The sequence below is a fragment of the Centrocercus urophasianus genome, unplaced genomic scaffold (genome assembly GCF_019232065.1).
Source record: "Centrocercus urophasianus isolate 14NV4802_14NV808 unplaced genomic scaffold, USGS_Curo_1.0 seq_73, whole genome shotgun sequence".
NCBI classification, from domain to species: domain Eukaryota; kingdom Metazoa; phylum Chordata; class Aves; order Galliformes; family Phasianidae; genus Centrocercus; species Centrocercus urophasianus.
Window position 1 is genome coordinate 6698226 of NW_024885344.1, and position 18879 is coordinate 6717104.

General features: G+C 47.2%; 1 protein-coding gene across 2 annotated transcripts in view; it reads left to right on the forward strand.

Moving 5' to 3' along the window:
• Window positions 1–4196: 4196 nt before the first annotated feature.
• Window positions 4197–18879, forward strand: part of AKR1D1 (aldo-keto reductase family 1 member D1) — a 34139-nt gene continuing 19456 nt past the window's right edge. Inside the window, exons 1-2 of one of the 2 annotated variants that reach the window (XM_042837595.1) lie at window positions 4197–4417; window positions 7605–7778. In XM_042837595.1, coding sequence (XP_042693529.1) covers window positions 4325–4417; window positions 7605–7778 — 267 coding nt within the window. In that variant the 5' untranslated portion in view covers window positions 4197–4324. The remainder of the gene's footprint in view (window positions 4418–7604; window positions 7779–18879) is intronic. The other variant, XM_042837596.1, reaches the window with a different exon arrangement.

Genomic DNA, 18879 nt, shown 5'->3' on the forward strand with positions numbered 1-18879 from the left:
CAACCTGGCCTTGAACACCTCTATGGATGGGGCATCATCAACCTCTCTGGGCAGCCTGTTCCAGCACCTCACCACTTTTACAGTAAAGAACTTCCCTCTGACATCCAACCTAAACCTTTCCTCCCTCAACTTAAAACCATTTCCCCTTGTCCTGCTGTTATCTACCTTTTCAAAGAGTTGATTCCCCTCCTGTTTGTAGGCTCCCTTTAGGTACTGAAAGGCTGCAATGAGGTCTGCAGCCTTCTTTTCTCCAGGCTGAACAAGCCCAGCTCCCTCAGCCTGTCTTCATAGGGGAGGTGCTCCAGCCCTCTGATCATTTTTGTGGCTCTCCTCTGGACCCTCTCCAACAGCTCTCTGTCTTTCTTGTACAGGGGGCTCCAGACCTGGATGCAGTGCTCCAGATGGGGCCTCATAAGAGCAGAGTAGAGGGGGACAATCACCTCCTTGTCCCTGCTGGCCACCCCTCTTCTGATGGGTAAAGGACCAGTGTTCATGCTTATACAGTATCCACTGCAGATACTCTCAGCTCCAACACCCTAAGCAAGAGGAGAGTCAGATGTGGAGCCAGCTCCTAGCACAGGATCCACACCAGCACGTGCTCAAGGTAACACCACACCCCCCCGGCCCCATGCCAGGCCCAACACACACAGGGATGAGAATGGACAGAGGTGGCCGTGGCAGGGCCAGTCACAGGCACAGTGGCACAGTGCTGAAGGCAGCGGGAGGATAATGCTGAGCAGCTGCTGCCATTCCGTGTACGCCCAGGAGCCATCCAACTCAGTGGTCGCCTGACTTTTCCAGCATTACTCAGAGTGATGGAACAGCGTCAAGGATACCTAGGAATTTCCCTTTTATCACAGCTGTAGCCACAGCGCGTTTATAGGAAGCAGAAGGGTAAGCGGCCCAGCCGTCAAGTATTTTCCTAATTCTCTCCACAGGCACAAGTGGTAGCCACATTTTCTCCCCCTCCTCGTGCTCTCCTTACGGATCTAACAGAAGTGCTGGAAAAATTCGGTTTTGCTGCTTTCTAGGTCTTGCAGAGAAGGGTTTCGGCAAACACGCACGTGTATCATGCTCCCAGTACTGCAGAGCTGCAAGGCAGGCACAACCTGAAAGCAAACTTTAGGCCTCCGAGGCAGCACTCACTCAGAACTAATCCTTAGCAGGCAAAAATAATTTAAATAAACCAGAACATGTCGCTTAAGTGTTCCATTGTTTGCAAAGCAGTTGACATGCAAGAGTGGGAGCCAGGAAAAAGTGTTTGCACAGAAATTCCCAAGCAGGCCCATTAGACTGACTGTTATCCCGGCTGCAATCATGCACATTATGCAACAAACACGATCAAAGGGAAAAGATCAGGAACGCACCCATGCGAGCAAACCCTTGGCCACTGCGAGAGGGAATTACCCAGCAATATAAGGTAACACTCATCTGGTTGGGTGTCCTTGAGAGCTCTACCATGGTGCATGGGAAGATAATTAGAAGCTGAGACTGAGGATTAAATAGATGCTGCAGCATGGTGGGTGCTTTTGGTTCGGGTTTGTTTGGCGTTTTTTTTTTTTTTTTCATAGAAAAATATTCTCAATCTCAGTTTAGAACATTTGTTTCCATAGTGAACAAAGTGGTAAGAAAAAAAATGAAAACCCTCACTTATATTTATTTGTTGGGGGTAAGAAGAGAGACTGGAATTTTCTTTTTAGACGTATTTGTTGATCACACTGAGCGAGGAAAAAGGAAAAGAAATATCAGCCTTAAGACGTGCTACCAAAACCTCTGTGCTAAATGGTTGTAAATACACATTACAAATAGGTGCTCCACAAGCATGACAGATGCTGGTTCATGCGAGTTATTAAGGGACTAGGCTGAAAATACGCAGGCTTTAAGACCAAGTTTTAAGAAATTTTAACTAAAAACACGTGGAGAATGTGCAGATGATCTCACGTGGTGAGGCACAGCTCCTACAGAATGTAGAAGCAGTGTGGCAACATGCTTTTTTTTTAATCTCATAGGGAAACATTTTTAATCTAACGCTATTATCTCATGGAGAAACACAAGCATAATTACGGCACTTCCTATTTTCCTACAGGTCACCCACCTCTAGAAACTCACTAATCTAATCTACAATGTGTAAGCATGCCCAAATATACAAGAACTGAGAGAATGCTATTTTTAACATCATCCCTTGTCCAAAACTCCAGCCTGCTGACAACAGGAAGGCAACCCACAAATCTCAGAGAAAACATGAAACCTCAAGCTTCATCCTTTCCAGTCAACAAATCCTTCTTATTCCCATCTTTTGACTTGTGAGAACTGGGGAGGTTACATTCAAAGAGAGGGGCCTTTTTACCTTAACAGACTACTGACAAATGTTGTTCAGGTAAGGGGCCACTAAGCATTTTCTTTACCCAAGACTTTTGTTATTTTTTAACAGTAAGAAACCTCAGCTGCCTGATCGACTTTTCCTTCCAAAACTTGTACTGTTCTTTTCTTTTTCTTTCAATTTTTGATACGTGTGTGTATACAGAGGAAACAAAGCATTGAAGTTGAAAATGCTGCTCTTGAAAACCCTATTCTCTACCACACTGGTATGACCATAAAACTACACCGTCAGCCCAGGAATGGTGAATTCACCTCAGCTGTGTCGTAAGGTGTTTCTGCATGTCTTGCAAGCCCTGCCAGAGGCTGCTGGCTGGTGCTGAGATGATGGTGATTCTGCTAAGGCCAGGCTGAAACCTCACTGTTTTTGTTTCCTAGAGAAAGAGCTGAGATCACATCTGCATCTTATAAAAGCTCCTGAATAGCTGCTGATCAACAACAACCGGCAGCCAAAGCTTTGCCTCGAGAAACTTGCATTGTTTTTCAGTGGGAGTTGCTAGATACCGAGTCCTCGTAAAAAGTCTGGTGAAGTCATCTGAGCTCTGAAACGGGACTCTGCTTCCTTGAGCAGCTAGCATTAATTGCCGCTAAGAACTGCCTACGAACAGCTCAAGAGCTCGAGGCTGCGTCGTTTTGCTTCCTTTGTTCTTTAGAGGATACTCATCAGCGATCCTAAAGACAACAGCATTTCTAGATGTTGTGAAAGAAAGCTATTTCAAACCAGTAACTAAGACATAAATGGGAGAAAAGTGTGATCATCTGCTTTCTCAGCTGTCACGGCTCTGTGCACATGCCCGTGCCAGGAACCCTGGGTAGGGCAGTGCTGGGCTTTACTCAGATCGCGTGCAGCTCCAGTGCCACACCAGATGATGAGCTGGTTGTGCTGAGCAAATGAGCAAGCTGTGCTGGAATAGGGGAAGTTACTGTAAAATGGGGTTTTGGGGTGAGACAGAGTGTAGGAATGCAGGGGTAGTGGAGCCTCCTCGTGGGATACCTGGAGCTGGATAGTGAGTGCCCTGAATGCCCTCTGCCACACCACATTCTCCTCAGCTCATCCCACTTCCATCTCACTTAATGCTTTTCTCTGCTGGGAGCACAGCAGAAGTAGGACTGTGGCTCAGAGCTGCAGCTGGCATTGGCATGCTCTATAATCGTTGTACTTGTGAGTATGAAGAGAGATCAGAGCTTCTCCTGTAGCCTGCCCATAGCAGCCAGTTACATGGGAGCACTGAGGAAGGTACACCGGGTTCCTTTCCTCCTGCCACAAGGAAATGCCTGCACGCAGGTACCCACAGCCTGAGAAACCACGAGATGCCTGCTCAGCAGGTCCACATTGCTGGATCTTCAGCCTCAGCTTTGCACTTGGTCACCTTTTTGCTCGGCAGGTCCCTATCAGCGAAAGTGTAATTTTTTCCATCTCCAATGTGCAGGTGTCCTAAGTGACGTAAGGGACTCTCCCAGAAGGGAGTTCTTTGCTCACATCCCAGCCTTGAGAGCCACCACCATTTCCCCAGACGCAAGCTAGCGTGCACCTATAGATCTTCAGGACCCCGCGAAGATCGCTTGCGTGATAGATGCTCCCCTCTGACTTGCAGACGGCGGGTGTGGGGGAGGGGCTGGCAGCCTCCCTCGGGGCTCCAGACGGGTTAGGGGTACCCTTGGGCCCCCGGCAGCAGCCGCGTGAGCTCCGGGCCGGGGCGGTGCGCGGGGACCTCCGGTGGCCGCGGAGCCGGGGCGGGGCGCGGGGCGGTGCGCGACGGGGCGCGGTGCAGGGCCGCGGCGGGCACACGTGGCTCGGCCCCCCAAAAAGACGCTCCCCGCCGGCTGCAGAGAGCAGTTCGCACCTCGGGTCTCGCACGACAGCCGTCTGTACAGTGCGGTGCGGAGGGATCCGCGGGGCGGCTGCGGAGGCGGCCCCGGGCTTGGGGCGGCTCTACCTGGCGGCAAGATGAGTCTGACGGCCGAGAGCCACCGAGTCCCGCTGAGCGACGGGAACAGCATCCCGCTGCTGGGGCTGGGCACCTACGCCGACCCCCAGAAAGTAAGTCCGGGTCCGGGCGTCCCCCGCAGGTGACGGCAGTCCCCGCTGCGCAGTCCCGAGCCGGGGCTGCGTTCCCCTTCCTCTCTACCACTTCCCAGCTCGTTTCTTCTTTCCGCTCCTTTCCTCCGCAAACTTAAAAAGCCCGATTGCGCCCGTTAAGAGTGCCGGCAGTGAGAGGCGCGCAGAGGACGAAAAGGTGGGAAAATAAAAATCCCGTCGAGTTCGCGCTGCGCGGTGCCCCTCCCCGCAGAACGGGGTTCGGGGCGACGGGGACGCGCACCCCCGGGCAGGGGACTCCGATCCCGGTGTTCCGATCAGCACCCCGTCTCAGGCGGGCACGCCGAGTTTCGGGTCCCCCAGGCCGGCCCCGCTGCAGATAAGATGAGGGATTTCGGAGCGTCTCGCAGCTGGCCCCGACACTTTCCAAGGAATGTTCTTAAAACAAAGCCCCAAATTCCTGCATCTTGATTCCTGCAGCTCCCACAGCTGAGTGCCAGCGGCCAAACCACTCTCAAATGTTCTGCATCCCTCGGTGCTGTGCGTCCCGGGCAGGCGTCCCGTGGAACTGTCGCATTTGGCGCTGCGTCGGGGAGGTGGGAGAACACCTGATGCTTCTTCCTTTTGCGCACCTGGGAGCATGAAGGGAGCTCGCTGGTCTCGCTCCAGAAGGATCGATCCTCTCGTTCCCTTCTGTTTGTTTCTTTGTTTAAAGAGTAGAAACAGTGAGGCTGGCCAGAGCCCTTCTTGTGTAACAGTATCAGCGTCGAGATGCAATACTCTGAGCGACTCCACACTCCGCAGTGCATTTAAAAATGCCTTCCTAGAGACAGCTCTTAATCAGCAACAAGTAAACGCACCGTTGTGCGTTACCAATAATGGCAGAGGACTTCAACAGAGGCTGCTGCAGGCAGCGCAGGAGTGGAGCAGAGGGCTGTGAGAGGTCCCAGCGCTGCCCATTTCCCCGCTGAGCACCACGGGCTCATGCAGGGACAACCAGTGGGAATCTGTGATTTCAGACGCCGGGCACCATCCTTCCCCTGCATCCCTGAGGTTTCTGGGGATATTTTTAGCGAGTGGTGTTCCTTGAACAAGGGTTAGCGGAACAAAATTTAGCTCTCCAGCGGGAGCTTTTGTGTAGCAGGGGAGCATGTTGCATAATTTGGTGACAAAATAGCTCTCAGTAAACTTAAAGCATCTGGCTCCAGTCCTGTGCATCGGCATGTCCCCAAGCCCTATGCTTGCAGTCTTGTGGGTTCAAAGCTGGTGGGTGAGGCTGCTGGCAGGAGCGGTGCCCCAGAAGAGCCGGCAAATGAATCATTTGTAGGTAAGGGGGTTCCAGCCCCGGGCTGCTGGCTTTTTGCACGTGCCTTCATAGCAGAATGGGGGTTGGGACAACAAAGCAGGGCCCGGCTATGGCAACCCCCATTTGGAGCAATTGCAGCTGCTGGTGGCTGCACCTCCGGTGGGGGATGGGGCTGCGTCCCAGCACCCATTCTCCCTTCCCTGGCACTTGTAGGAGTTTGATTCTCTGAGCTGTATATTTGCACGGGGTAAACATGATAGAAAGTTACGGGTGGGAGTAGGAGATGCTAAGGCATTGCAGAAAGCCCGCTTTCCCAGCAGACCAGGTGAAGCACAACATGCTGATCTGCAGTGTTGGGCTGCAGCCTTGAGCCTGGGTTGGGATTGGGTGTTGGATGTGGGAAGTGCCAGGGAAGGCAGCTGGGGAAGCGTGGTCGCAGGGTGCCACAGAATGTGCTGCAGAAGTGTTCACAGCTGCTGAGCATGGGGCAGGATTAACACAAGGGTCATGGCTCAAAAAGGCTGCCTTGCTGATAGTAGAGCTCATGTCAGCATCTTGCCACAGTGATGAAGAGTGGCTGAGCTGCGACAAGCTGCTCTGCTGAGCGCTGATTGTACCTGGCATGGCTTCCAGCGGGATGCCCAGTTGTGCTCCCATCCTATGCCTCCTGCTTAGAGAGCTGAAAGGAGCTGTGGCAGTGAGGAGCCCTGCAGGGTTTACCTTAGCAAGCAAGGCTATGAGCTTGCACTGGAGCGTCTCCCTTAAAATCCTCAGCTGCAGCCTTTCCTGGCTGAATTGCTTAAGCAGCAGCCTCTGAGCCACCCGTTCACTGCAGCGGAGGCAGGCAGCGGGTGGCAGTGATGGTGCCAGCAGTAACCAGCACACTATTTCTGCTTGTGAGTCAGATCTCTGTGACACGCTGCCATTCTGTGCTTTGATACAGATCGCGGAGCCGCTCACTTGTCAGCTTATTCATCTTGCTCTTGGAGGCAGACTTCTTCCAAAGGTTATTCACCCTGGCACCTCTGTGTCAAACTGCCTGGTCCAAAATAAATCTGTTTTCTCAATCTTGAGCTGCAGCCTGGTAGCTTGTAACGAGCCCAGAGCGCCCTTCCTGGAGTGCAGAAATGCTTGCACTGGTTGAGCAAACCAGGCGTATCTCATTAGCCACAGAGCAGGGAAATGGGCTCTTCCGACAGTCAGTTACAAGAAAATGGGCAGGAGGACAGCTTTGGTGTTTCAGGCTTTGTTTGGGCAAACTGCACCGCACAGCAGTGCCTTCTGAATTGAAATGTGTCAGCAGCTCGCCTGCTCATCTTAAATGACTTTATTGTTCTTTTAAAGACTCTTTTGGAAGATAAGTCACACTTCTGCAGTTGTGAAACACCAAGGAAAAAAAAAAAAGTCTTTGGCCAGTATTCGGTCCTGTGTGTAAGTTTACTGATTCAGTGAAGCACATCGCTCGGCTGGAGCAGCACTGCACCATTGAGAAAGGGTCTGTTTGATGATCACATTACTTTTATAGAAAACTCCTTACCCCCGGTACAGGAGACCTTTTTCTTCTGGCCAGATGTTTATCTAATTCCTTGAGACTGGCAGTGTTGGGGGGAGGGTGTGGTTCTTTCTGTTTTATTCTCCCAGCACAGCAGGAAAATGCAATGACTCCACTTGCCGTAGTACTTCTCTCAGCAAAAAGTGAAGAATATTCACTGGCTGTAACAACTAGTGATAAATTCGGATTAAAAAAAAAAAAAAAACAAAAACAAAAAACAAACACTTAGAAATCACTTTTGCTGCTTAAATTGATGTTTCCTAATATCTGTATCAACAACGTATTCTAGTGCATTAAGGTTGGCTCTGTGTTCTCCTTCTCTGCTCTCACAGGGAAGGAAACGAGTAGTCTTGCCTACCAATAAATCCCAGCAAGAAAAATCCATCGTTGACTCCTGCTTTTCTCTCTTCTACTCTCCCACGTCCCTTCTCTTGATGGTTTTGGGAGGGAATCACAGTGGGACCAGTGAGTCTGGGCTGTCAAGACCGTCCAGGAGGCTCTACAAGGTGGGGCCAATTCTTCTTCTTTCTGACTGCATGGACCTTCCTAACAAAGCTCCACACATACAGGAGTGGTTTTGCAAGGGCTGCACATCCCTCTTTCCCTCCAGAGGCCCCCAGGCAGCCAACGCAATTCCTGGGAGAACAGAGAGGCTGGGGGGTGGGAGGGAAAGGGAAGCCCCAAGTGGGGTGGGAGGGAACACAAGGTTTGCCCTACAAGAGATAGGGCAAACCTTGTGTAGCTGCAGAGCTGGGTCATCCCCTGCACAAGAACTCAGTTCCCAGTGAGGCCAGTGAGCAGGACCTGAACCCAGCAGGGAGCAGATGGCGAATGGAGCTGAACAGGAGTGGAGGAGAAAGGTGTGAAAAATACTCCTAAATCCTGGAAATCCTACACCTCATTAAAACTACACTTACACCCATTTCACTTCATAACTCATCCCTTTCAGCGCAGCTAGGATCACCAGCACGGTGCCTCCGTGTAAATAATCACTGTCTCTCTGGAAGGTCAAGGGGGCCTTGGCCACAGACCCTCTCTTGCCTTCCTGTTTTTACTGAGGGAGGAGAAGGCTTGGAGGGAAGGTTGTGGCAACCACACTGTACAAGAGGCATTGCTTCTGAAACATAAGATTGGGCAAAGCACTCAAGTATAGCGCTGGGTGAGGGCTTCTGGCAAGTTGCAACTTCTTTGCTGAAAATGAGGTTCTGAGGTAGCCAAAATCCATTTATGAATTGGAAGCAGTTTTGTGGAATAGTTTCAGGCAAAACAAATGGCAAAGCATTTGATTTTGGGCACTGGCAGTACAAGCTGAGGAATCAAAGGATTATTAAAGTAGTTGGAGGTAGTGGTTGCCTGATGAATAGCCCAAATAGCCTACTGGTTAGGGAACCCACATGCGAAACCAGATTCAATCTTCTCTATCTCTGGGGACCAAATTCATATCACACAGCCCAGAGACATAACATAATCTCGGGAGCGCGTGATAGTCTGAGAGGAGCAAGAAAAACTGCACACGCCCTGCAGGAAAGCGCTCTTCCCACTAACCCTACAGCTTTGGCTACTGAACAGCTCTGTGTGATTTCTACCAGGTAGGAGAGGGCTGTGCCCCAAGTCCTTGCCTGCCACAAAGTCACCCATGTGAGTGTGAGCCTGAGTTCTGTTTAAAAAGAAGTGGCTGTTTTGAATCAGGGAGAAGAGAAGATCACCCAGGGCTCCCGCATCCTATCTTTGTGACCAAGTCAAAAATCTGTTTTGCATAAGTAAAAACACTGTTTTGGCACCCCGAATTGCTTTTCGCACCCAAGCTAGAAGCTGAACAAAGTAACCTTTCGCTGTTCAGTACTAACAGCCCCTAGTGCTTTTGTAGGATCTTTTATGCTAAAACTACCCCACAGAAGGGCACTCACAGCATGAAATGTTCTGATCACCATTAATGGTGTATCTCTGGTGCAGACTGCCCTTCACTGCAGCTGGGCATAGGCTACCCTGAGGGCAAAAGAAGCAACAGCTGATTTGTGGCTACAGATGGATCTCTGAACTGCAGTATGGGGGATTACATACCATTTAATTTGCCTTTTTTCCCTCCCGGCCATCACCAACTTCTGAAACATGATCGAATGGAGACAGCAAAGATTTCAGGTGACTCACAGGAAAGTCACCTGGTTTGATCCAAAGCTATCAGACTGAGCAGGTATTGGACATCCCAGGCAGGAGCAATACCCCAGAGCTCTGGAGAGAGGGCTGAATCTCAAAGGCTTCCATTTCCCAATCTCTGTGAATTTCTCCTTCATAAATCCAAACCGCCTTTGGTCTTCATCCTGAGGTAAACCTCCCACTCTGCTGCTAGATTTTACTTGAAAGAGATAATAAAGGCAGGAGAAGGAACTGCTGTAACATGCACACGTCCTAACAGCCTCAGCTCACTTCCCACAACACGCTATAAAAAAATAAAAAATACCACAGTACTCTTAACATGAACAGTTACACCCAGAGTTGTATGTGAGCTCAGCAAGTAGTGAGAGTCTGGAGTTAGGTCTGCAATGAGCCTGCACAAAATCGTCGACTACACCAGGTGTAGGCCAGGGAGGTATGTTACCATTTTCGTTCTTAACAGTGATACTGGAACCCAGAGTGAAAAGGGGCTGGGGGAGAGTCAGCTGAGATAGCTGGCTACAGAGCCTCGTATTTACGCCCTGAACTTAAGAAGCAAAGTAATCTTCCAGAAAAAAAAGAAAAAAAAAAAAAAAGTTGCTGAATGATGCCATTGCTGCTCAGTCTCTCAGATTTCAATGCTTATTCCTCAACTAAGTCACAGTCACTGGCAAGACCTGGTTGCCAAGAGCAGATGAAGGCAGGGTTTCTTAGTATTTGGTCTCCAGAGACACGAACCAATGCCAACGTTTAGCATGACAGGCTCTGAGGCAGAAGAGTGGCTGTTGGCTTGGAAGCGCAATCAAAAGCACCGTAAGAAGTGACAGGAGAAAGAACCTACATGAGGCTTTGAAGAGCTGCAGTGACTATGGGCTCTTATTATTGCCTGAATCATTTCCTACTGTTTGCTACAGAGATGGCAAGTATACCAAAGGACGAGGGATGACAACACTTCAGGTACTGCTTTTGCAGCTCATCCTTCCCATCATCAGATGGCTCTCAACAAAATCCTGCTTTCATCACCAACTTTTGCTAAAAATCTTAGTTGCATGACGCATTTTAAAGTTCCCTATCATATATGCTTTCAGTATTTGCCACCAGTGAAAAGCAGAGTTTATTTATCTGGCAGACAATCAGAGCATTTCCCACTCTGCCATACATCATCTCTGTAGCTGGAACAGCCTTTCTATATTTCTGTGACTTCAACATGTTCTCCTTGGTGCTCAGCCATGACCTCTCCTCCCCTGTCTGCAACCACCTTACGACACCTCTGTTTCTGCTAACTCCTTGTAGCTTCATGTTATACAATGGAATGCTTACGGCTTGCATAAATGCAAGATTGCATCTTGAACTCATTAAGAAGAGAAAATTGAGTCATGTAATTAGAAAAAAAAAGGTAATCAGAAAAGGAAGCCGTTTTTCTTTCTGATATGTGGCAAGCTCAGAAACTCCTATCTGTTGTGTAGAAACTGTCCTTTTACCGGTAAAGTTGGATTTGACAAAATGATTCATCGCCCTCCATCAAGTGGAAGGAAAGATTCTTGCATGCAAATCTGTTGAGGATGTAAGCTTTTTTCTTATGTCTTTTATTTGCACAAAACCGTGACTCTCAGACACTGCTGAATTCACAGAAATGCCTGTTTACTTTCCTGTGTCTTCTCTGCTGAGATCTTTGTGGCTCTTCATTTCTATGAATCACGAAGCTTAAGAGAAAACAAACTGATAGTATGACTAACCTCTGCTTCGTGCCAGCAGCTTCTGTGGTGTTTCCAGCTCTCAACACAATTAGTGTCTCATCATACGGGGCGCATTAAAAGCTGCATTCACTGAAATGATCAACATGTGAAATGCCCAATGAGGATGGGCCCAGCCTCATATATGAGGGTGAATGAAGGACTAACTTTCTAGCTACAAGGTTCATTAACCTATGAAGGATTTATGAGCAAAGCAGCCACAAAATTGCTATTTGCAGAAAACAGTAGATTCCTTACTTTGCGCTGATGAGTAGACTGTATCATTGGTTAGTTAGAGTTGCTTACCCCTCAGCCCCAAACCTGAGCACGCCTTAAACTAAATACACCCTTCTTAAAACGATAAGCCTTGTAGTCATTACTGACACAAGAGCTGCTGTGTGAAAATGTCTCTATGCTCCTCCAGGAGCAGGAGACATACCCCCTGCTGCAGAGGGAAGGACCTCAGCTGATGGAGCTGATGACAGCCAGATAATCTCCTGGCCCCCATGCAGCAGTGCCTGTGTAATCCAAGCTGAGGAGCCAGCTCTCACAGCCAGCCTGGCACGGCTTCCCTTGGCTCCCAAACACGGCACCGACACACACGGAGCTGGACACCGCCTGAGAGCTCCAGAGGGAAGCGTTCCCGGAGCAAGGCAACATTGAGGAGATGACAGTATTGGCTGGGTGCTGGTATGGCTTTTGTATGGTAAATATCAGATGCTAATATCACCCACTGAGCCGGCTGTCTGACTGTGACAGAGGTTGGAATTGCATTTAATAGGTCCAGATGCAAAACTAATAGCAGGCTAATCCAGATAAGCTTTTAGGACAGTAGCACTACCCAAAAACAGTCTTAAGGATATTTGTTTGAAGAGTAACCAAGTGGGAAGCAGACCTTTTCCGTTCCATAGCTGTGCACTGCAGTGACGAGCACTAGCTGTTTCAATATATCCCTCTTCCAAAAACTACAAAGTTAGCTGTTACCAATGCAATAATGTGCAGCCCAAATATTGACAAAAAAAAGATTATTTTTTCCTCTTTCTCTGGCATTCTAAAGATGTTGAATTTTTAACTCTGCTCAAGTACCTCAGGGAAAGCCCTTCCCTGTAAATCAAAGTTACAAAGACTGTTCTGCGGAAGAGGAGACAGGGAATTGCCGGCATTGTTGAAGAGCATGGAAAAACTGAACCCCTACAAGTGAGTCATCTGAATTAACACAACTGAAAGATATACTTTTTGGCAAGAACACTTAGAACCCAATTTTCCAGACAGACCTGCTCCATTTTCTAAAACGTCCCTGAGTGACTCCATACGTTAAATGTGCCTGCGTGCTCCCATGTGCCCCTGATTCCCCGCAGTTCCCCAGAGAGCAGCGTAAACATGTTCCTGCGGCTCACGCGGGAAGCCAACATCTGGGCTGCGTCTTCAGTTGACCTGGGAGGCCACATTTGTCAAAACTTGAAAACACTGTGCAGAAAATGCCTCTCTAAGCTTCAACAACGCCAACTTTTGTTGGTTCAGCTAACTAGGTGGTGGAATTCCCCAAGCTTTACATCTGCCTTTGCAAATGCTTATGCCAACTGGTGCCAGAAACCTCTCCCCTTTAACTCTAAGGAATGAAGTGGAAGAACTACTGGCAACCTTTTCTTTCCCCTCCGCTGTTGCACAGGCTGGTGCTTCATCCTTCCCTTGTGCCTCTCGCATCCATGGGATCATGTTTCTTGTTCGAAGGGTGTTTTGATAGCATCCACCCTTGCAATTAGGTATGTGCTTTTTAGGGCTGTTTGGATATGGTATGCTCCAGCTCTACAGAAAATTTTCCCAACCCAATTCACTGATGCTGAGAGCAGGGGACCCAGGTGTGCACAACATTTGCTTGGTTTGCTTTAATGCTCTAGCTGCTTAAAATTGAGGCATGGCAGCCCTTCAGCCCAGGTTTGCATTAACTGAAAAGCTACAGCGATCCTAAAACGGAGGATTCTGCAATCAAGTGGTAAGAAAAGCTCCAGCAACCTCTGCCAGCTACAATAATAAGGCTTTCCTGAACACAGCTTTGAGTAAATCCCAGAATAACAAAGTCAGAGGAATTCTAGAAATGCTAAATCTGTAGTTATGCAATCTAAGTTGCTGCTGTTTGGGCAATCAGACCTCAGGCTTCCAACCACTGATGGGACTTCATGTTAGAGACAAAGGCTCCCTTCATCCATGCTCATCAGTGTGACTGGTGAAAGAGAGCATCACCGTTCACCGCATCTACTGTGGGCACATTTGCTACCCTCCACTTTCTAAGGCAATGCACTCTCTTGCACAGCAAATCCCCAGCCAGCACAGCAGCTCCTGGCTCTCAGCTGCGCTCTCTGCCTCCATTCTCAGCCTTGCTTTTGCAGAGATCCCTTCTCCGGATTTTGCTTCCCGGATGGTGGCTGCCAATACTTCCGGGGGAGGAAAGCCAGATTTTCCTGTGTACGAGAGAGAGATGTGCTGGCAGTTGCATTTTCCAAGAAAGAGGTGTACAGTACAGCTTCTCCTTTACAAGATTAAACAATTCTAAGAATGTACCCTTGTGTGGCTTATATCCTCTGGCTTTGTAAACTCAACCTGCGCTTTCCTGTAATGCCTTCAGTACAAGTTTTCTACGTTCTCCTCCTGACATCTTAAGCCAGTCCTCTTTTCCAGCTTGTCCGGAAAACAGGCAAATGGAAATAAGCAATTGGGCTTCAAAAAACTTGCATAAGAATCTCTGTGTGAGTGCCGAGCTCTGGCAACGGAGGCGCTGAGCCCAGGAATGTACCTACTTTCTCCTTCCTGTATTTAGCTGACTAAGATTCCTAAACAGCAGCTTCACATCTTAAATTATAGGTTAGCACTGGAGCACTCAGCCCACAGTTTGGATCCCTCGTGTAACTCAGCTGCAGCTCAAGTCAGATTTTTCCAGGAGATAGCCCTCTTTCCCAACACCTCCAACTCTTCCTTCCAGGCTCACCAGTCCCAGCTGGGGGACTGGATACCACTAACCAGATGAGATACTCACAGCACTAATTCCTTTCATTGCTGCTGCCTCAGCCCCCATGCACTGCAGAGGTTGGGGCAACTGCAAAGCTGCATGCATGAAGCAAAGCAAAGTAGAGCATGGGAGCCTGAGTCAGACTGTGACTTTTTGCCATATGCACTATTAAGGAATAAATTACAACAGCGATGTTAAGACATTTAAAAGCACTGCTTGTGGCAGCTGTTGCATGCAAGATTGCTATCTGTCACTGATGTGTCCCACTAGCTTTGTCTTTAGAGGTAACTGTAATCACTTTTAAACAGCTGGAAAGCTGATGGAAATTGCTGATCAGAAAAGGATGCTATAGAAGAAGCAGAATGAATGGCAGGAAGCTGAAATGCAACACTAAATTGCAGTAACGAGTAAGACTACCACGAACACTGCTAAGTAAATACTATTCTGCTGGACAGGCAACAGCAAAATTTGTGGGTATGTCTGCACAATAGAATATTCTCCAGTGGTTTGATCACATGTAATCCTGAGCAGATTTGAAGCTGTACATTTTCCATGGTAGGGAGAATAGCTTTTGACAAAATGGGATGTGATGGAAGGTGTCTGGAACAAACATTACAAAAAAAAAAGTTGATGGTCTCAGAGGAAAAGAGAGCAGACCCTTTCAGACAGGCAGACCTGATGAAGCACGTTGCTTTTTCAGACTCATAAAATGTGGTAACTGGCCAGTTGGCTACTTCATCTATGGAGAAGGAGCCAAACTGCTTCTTTCTCTTTCAATGAAGTTGCAGATTTGAGTCTGCTTCCCTCACCCTTCCGCCAGATTTACTTATCATGGATCTGAAGGAAGTGATTGCAGGTTTAATCCCTCATGCGTGCCGTAGGTTTACACACTATTGACTGATGGAGGGACAAAACCTGTGTGTTATTTCTTTTAACTGTGTGATTTTAAAAATAACTTGAGTGCTATTAAAGGTGTTATTAGTGATACAGTGAGGGGTTCTACTCAACTTACTGGTTCCTCTTTTATCAGAATAGATGTAATAAATATAATGTCTGTTTTGGCACACATTAGTGACTGAATGTAAGAGCACCACAGATAAAATCTGACCCACAATGTACAAGCGGTTATAAAATCCTGGTTCTAAAATAACAGCCCTTGATCAAAGTAGCATGGGTGCAGGGCACTCTGATTAGAGGCTGGAGCATTAATTACAGCAAAGAGACAAGCACACCTCTTATCTACAATAAAGAAGTAAAATTTTGTCTTAAGGCCAGTGCCTCCTGAATGACCACTGACAAAGCACAAAGGTTCCTAGCACCATGCTGGGACATTTTGGTGTCTCAGCATGCATTTGTATTGCTCTACACATGACTGCTGCTTAGTAGGGAAATGGAGCAAGAACACACAGAGGGCTGCCTAAAGAGGATAGGACAGCCACTTTTTGCACTGCCTGCAGCAAGGCCAACGAGGCCTAGCTGTCCTGGGGGAGATGCCAGACCTTACACAGCACCGTGTTTTCTTGTGAGGGATTTTATCTCCACGAGAAGCTGAAAAGAATAAAACATCTTGGCCTGGGTAGAAAGGAGAGATCTAAGCTTGTGCCCTCTCTGTTGGAAAGACAGATGAGCAGTGTTGATCTGAGCCACCCTGTTTTAATACGGTCTGTCAGGAACAATGGAATAAGATACTACACTTAAGGCAGCACTTCTAAAAAGTGGCAAAACCACAACATGACGAGCCTGTGCAACTCATCAGCACAGTTTACCACAGCTCATTTACTGCAGGATTTGGAAGGATTAGATATGTGAAATGCTAGAGATGATAGTTTCTCCATCAGAATGAAAATAAACATATGGTATAAAGTTTCCAGGCTCGCAGATGTCCCAGGCCTTCAGTTCAGAGGGTTCAATAGAGGCAGGCTTTTCCAAAAACTGTTCCCTAGGTTCCCCCTTGCATTTTTATCTGAAGCACCTTAAACCAGAATCTGTCAGAACTAATATACCACATCAGATGAAATGAACTAGTGCAATAAAAACATTTGTATTTAATGTAAACCCATCTCCAGCCCTTGATAATCAAGTCCTGATCCAAAAAAAACCTCCTCCAGTCCCCAAAGGATAAGATTAATCCTTGAGATGGAGGAGTCTTTCACAAGATTATTTGTACAGATGTGTACAAGTCCCATGCAAAAGAAATAAGAAATATATAGGAGTTCAGCACTAATATAAGTTAGCCTATTCAGGCAAAGCCAGCTGAAGTAGCTGCAAGCTTGCTCATTTCCCTTTGTTACCCTCTCCTCCCAAGTCTGCAGTGATACCATTTACCAATCTGAAATGCTCTGCTCTTCATTCCATGTTCCTTCTGTTTTCATCACCGATCAAAACATCCCTGTGTCTGAGAAATGATGGAACTCAGTGATCAACATTTCCCTGCTTCGTGGAGTTTAGTTTATAGTTTGAGGAAACAACTGGGAGCTGTGCTCATGCAGTCTCGTAAGAGAGCAAGGAGAAAAGAGAGAGGAAATCTTGGGATCAGATCCACATCCCATTTTTAGGCTCTTTAACAAAGAGGAAAAACAAACAAACAAACAAACAAAAAATCAGGCACTTTTAAATTTGTATTAAGGTAACGTGTCACTGTATTATAAATGTTCTGCTTATACACACATTAATGATAGCAGTCAAACAAGCTGAAAATGTCTAAAAATCACAGTGTTTGAAAAATCAGGTTTAAAAGGGAAAACAGACTGCACTTTTAAAAATATATTTCTCTTTCAGATAACTACCCATTACTTGGTCAGAGCCTTAAGCTGAGCTTACTTGCTTTTCTGGGCAAGCCATGCCATGCAACCATAGCTCCAGCCCTATTGCAGCTCATAGCTGTGACAAGCCTGATGTTGCTGCCATCAGTCACTGCAGACTCATAGCATCTGGTTTGGAGCTTTTAGTCTCTTACCTTCCTCAAATCTGGCTCTATCAGGTTCAGATAGGGACAAGCAATGAATGTGTTGGAGGTTGTCAGCGCGCTATGCCTCATGCTCCTAACATGTCCCAAGTGAAAACTAGAAAACTAGCTGTTCTTGAAAGGCTTTTTGCTGCCCTGATCTTCATTACATTCTACTAAAAGCTCGGCAAGCACCCTGGTGGGGCTGAGCATGCTCCCATGGGCTTCCACAGTGAAAGCAACAAAGCATTCTAACAAGTGTTTCGTTGTTTCCCTTAATTAAGCAGACAATATTGCATCATGACTGTTCTAATTATTTTAGCTTGTCAAATTGTGTCTTTCTGCCTCTCAGTCATCAGTCAGGTCTGCAGTAAATGAGCGCAAGCATGAGCAGCTTTGTGTTTTAAGTAATATTTAGGCAGACAGCTCCCCCTTTAATCTGAACAGAAGCCAGCTCAGTCCCATCCAATACAGTCAGCCTGGATGGGATGCTGAGAAGCAAAGTGAGCACACAGGGATACGCTCCTGTTACACCCAAATAACCTACCGCTAGCTGCAGCTCTGCGATTTAAAGACAGAGATGTTGATCCCACATGTCTTCAATAAGCCTTCATCAGCCTTTCTTCCATGGATGTGAAGAAGATCATTGTCCTAGGAAGCTTCAGCATCCCATGGCATCTTTAAGTGAATCAGATGTCCCTGTCTCACCAGAGCAATGTCAGTGAAAAAGTGGGAGAAAAGTGTTGCCATGCATCACTGAGCACCTTTGGCCATCACTGCTTAGAGTTGCTCACTTGTTAAGCAAACTGTGGCAACAATAAGATGTTTTTTGGTCCAGTGATCAGTCAAATACGTTCTGTGACCACTTGCCTTTTTTCCTTGCTTTGCCCAGCACGTATTTTACTTACCACATCAGCTTTTAGAAAATATGGCTTTTAAAAAACAACAAAACCAGCTCACTTTGAATTTCAGCAAAGATGAGTAATCAAAAATGCAGCACAAAATACAGAAATGTCTCTTGGACGTGCCAAGAGGTATATAAACATACACTAAACAGCCTGCTGATTCGTAGCCACACTGCAAAGCAACTGTCCATCCACAACTGGGAATACCAGTAAGCCCCCCTAAAACATCACCTTTTGGACTGTAATACCTCTAATGGCAAATTGGTTCGAAAAGAAAGAAGACACATCCAAACCTCTCCTTCCTGCTCTGCTGGGTCATACGCTATTCATGCAGTTTCTAACAAGACAGAAGGCTGACCAGCTCTGCTCAACAAAAAAGCCTTCTTCCATTAGAAGAATGAATTTTATTAAACAGGTGTTGCAAGAGAATCTTTACTAGGTGAGAAATTCTGAAATAATTTACATCTCAAGTACATTCAGTTCTTACTTTCTGAAGACTTTTATACTTCTCTTTCCCAGACACATAGCGAATGTTCTGCTTTTTTCTAGCTTATTTTTGCATTCTAATTCCATATGTATGATATTTTTAAAGAAAAGAACACAGCACATTTTTGTTCAGATGCTGAAACACAGGTATTTGGGCTCAGCTAAACATGAGCCAGCAGTATGCCCAAGTAGCCAAGAAGGCCAGTGGCATCCTGGCTTGTATAAGAAAGTGTAGCCAGCAGGAGCAGGGAAGTGATGGTTCCTGCCCTCAGATCCAGTGAGGCCACACCTCAGTTCAGTTCAGTTTTGGGCCCCTCAATACAAGAAAGACATTGAGGCCTGGAGTGTGTCCAGGGAAGGATCTGGAACACAGATTTTACATGG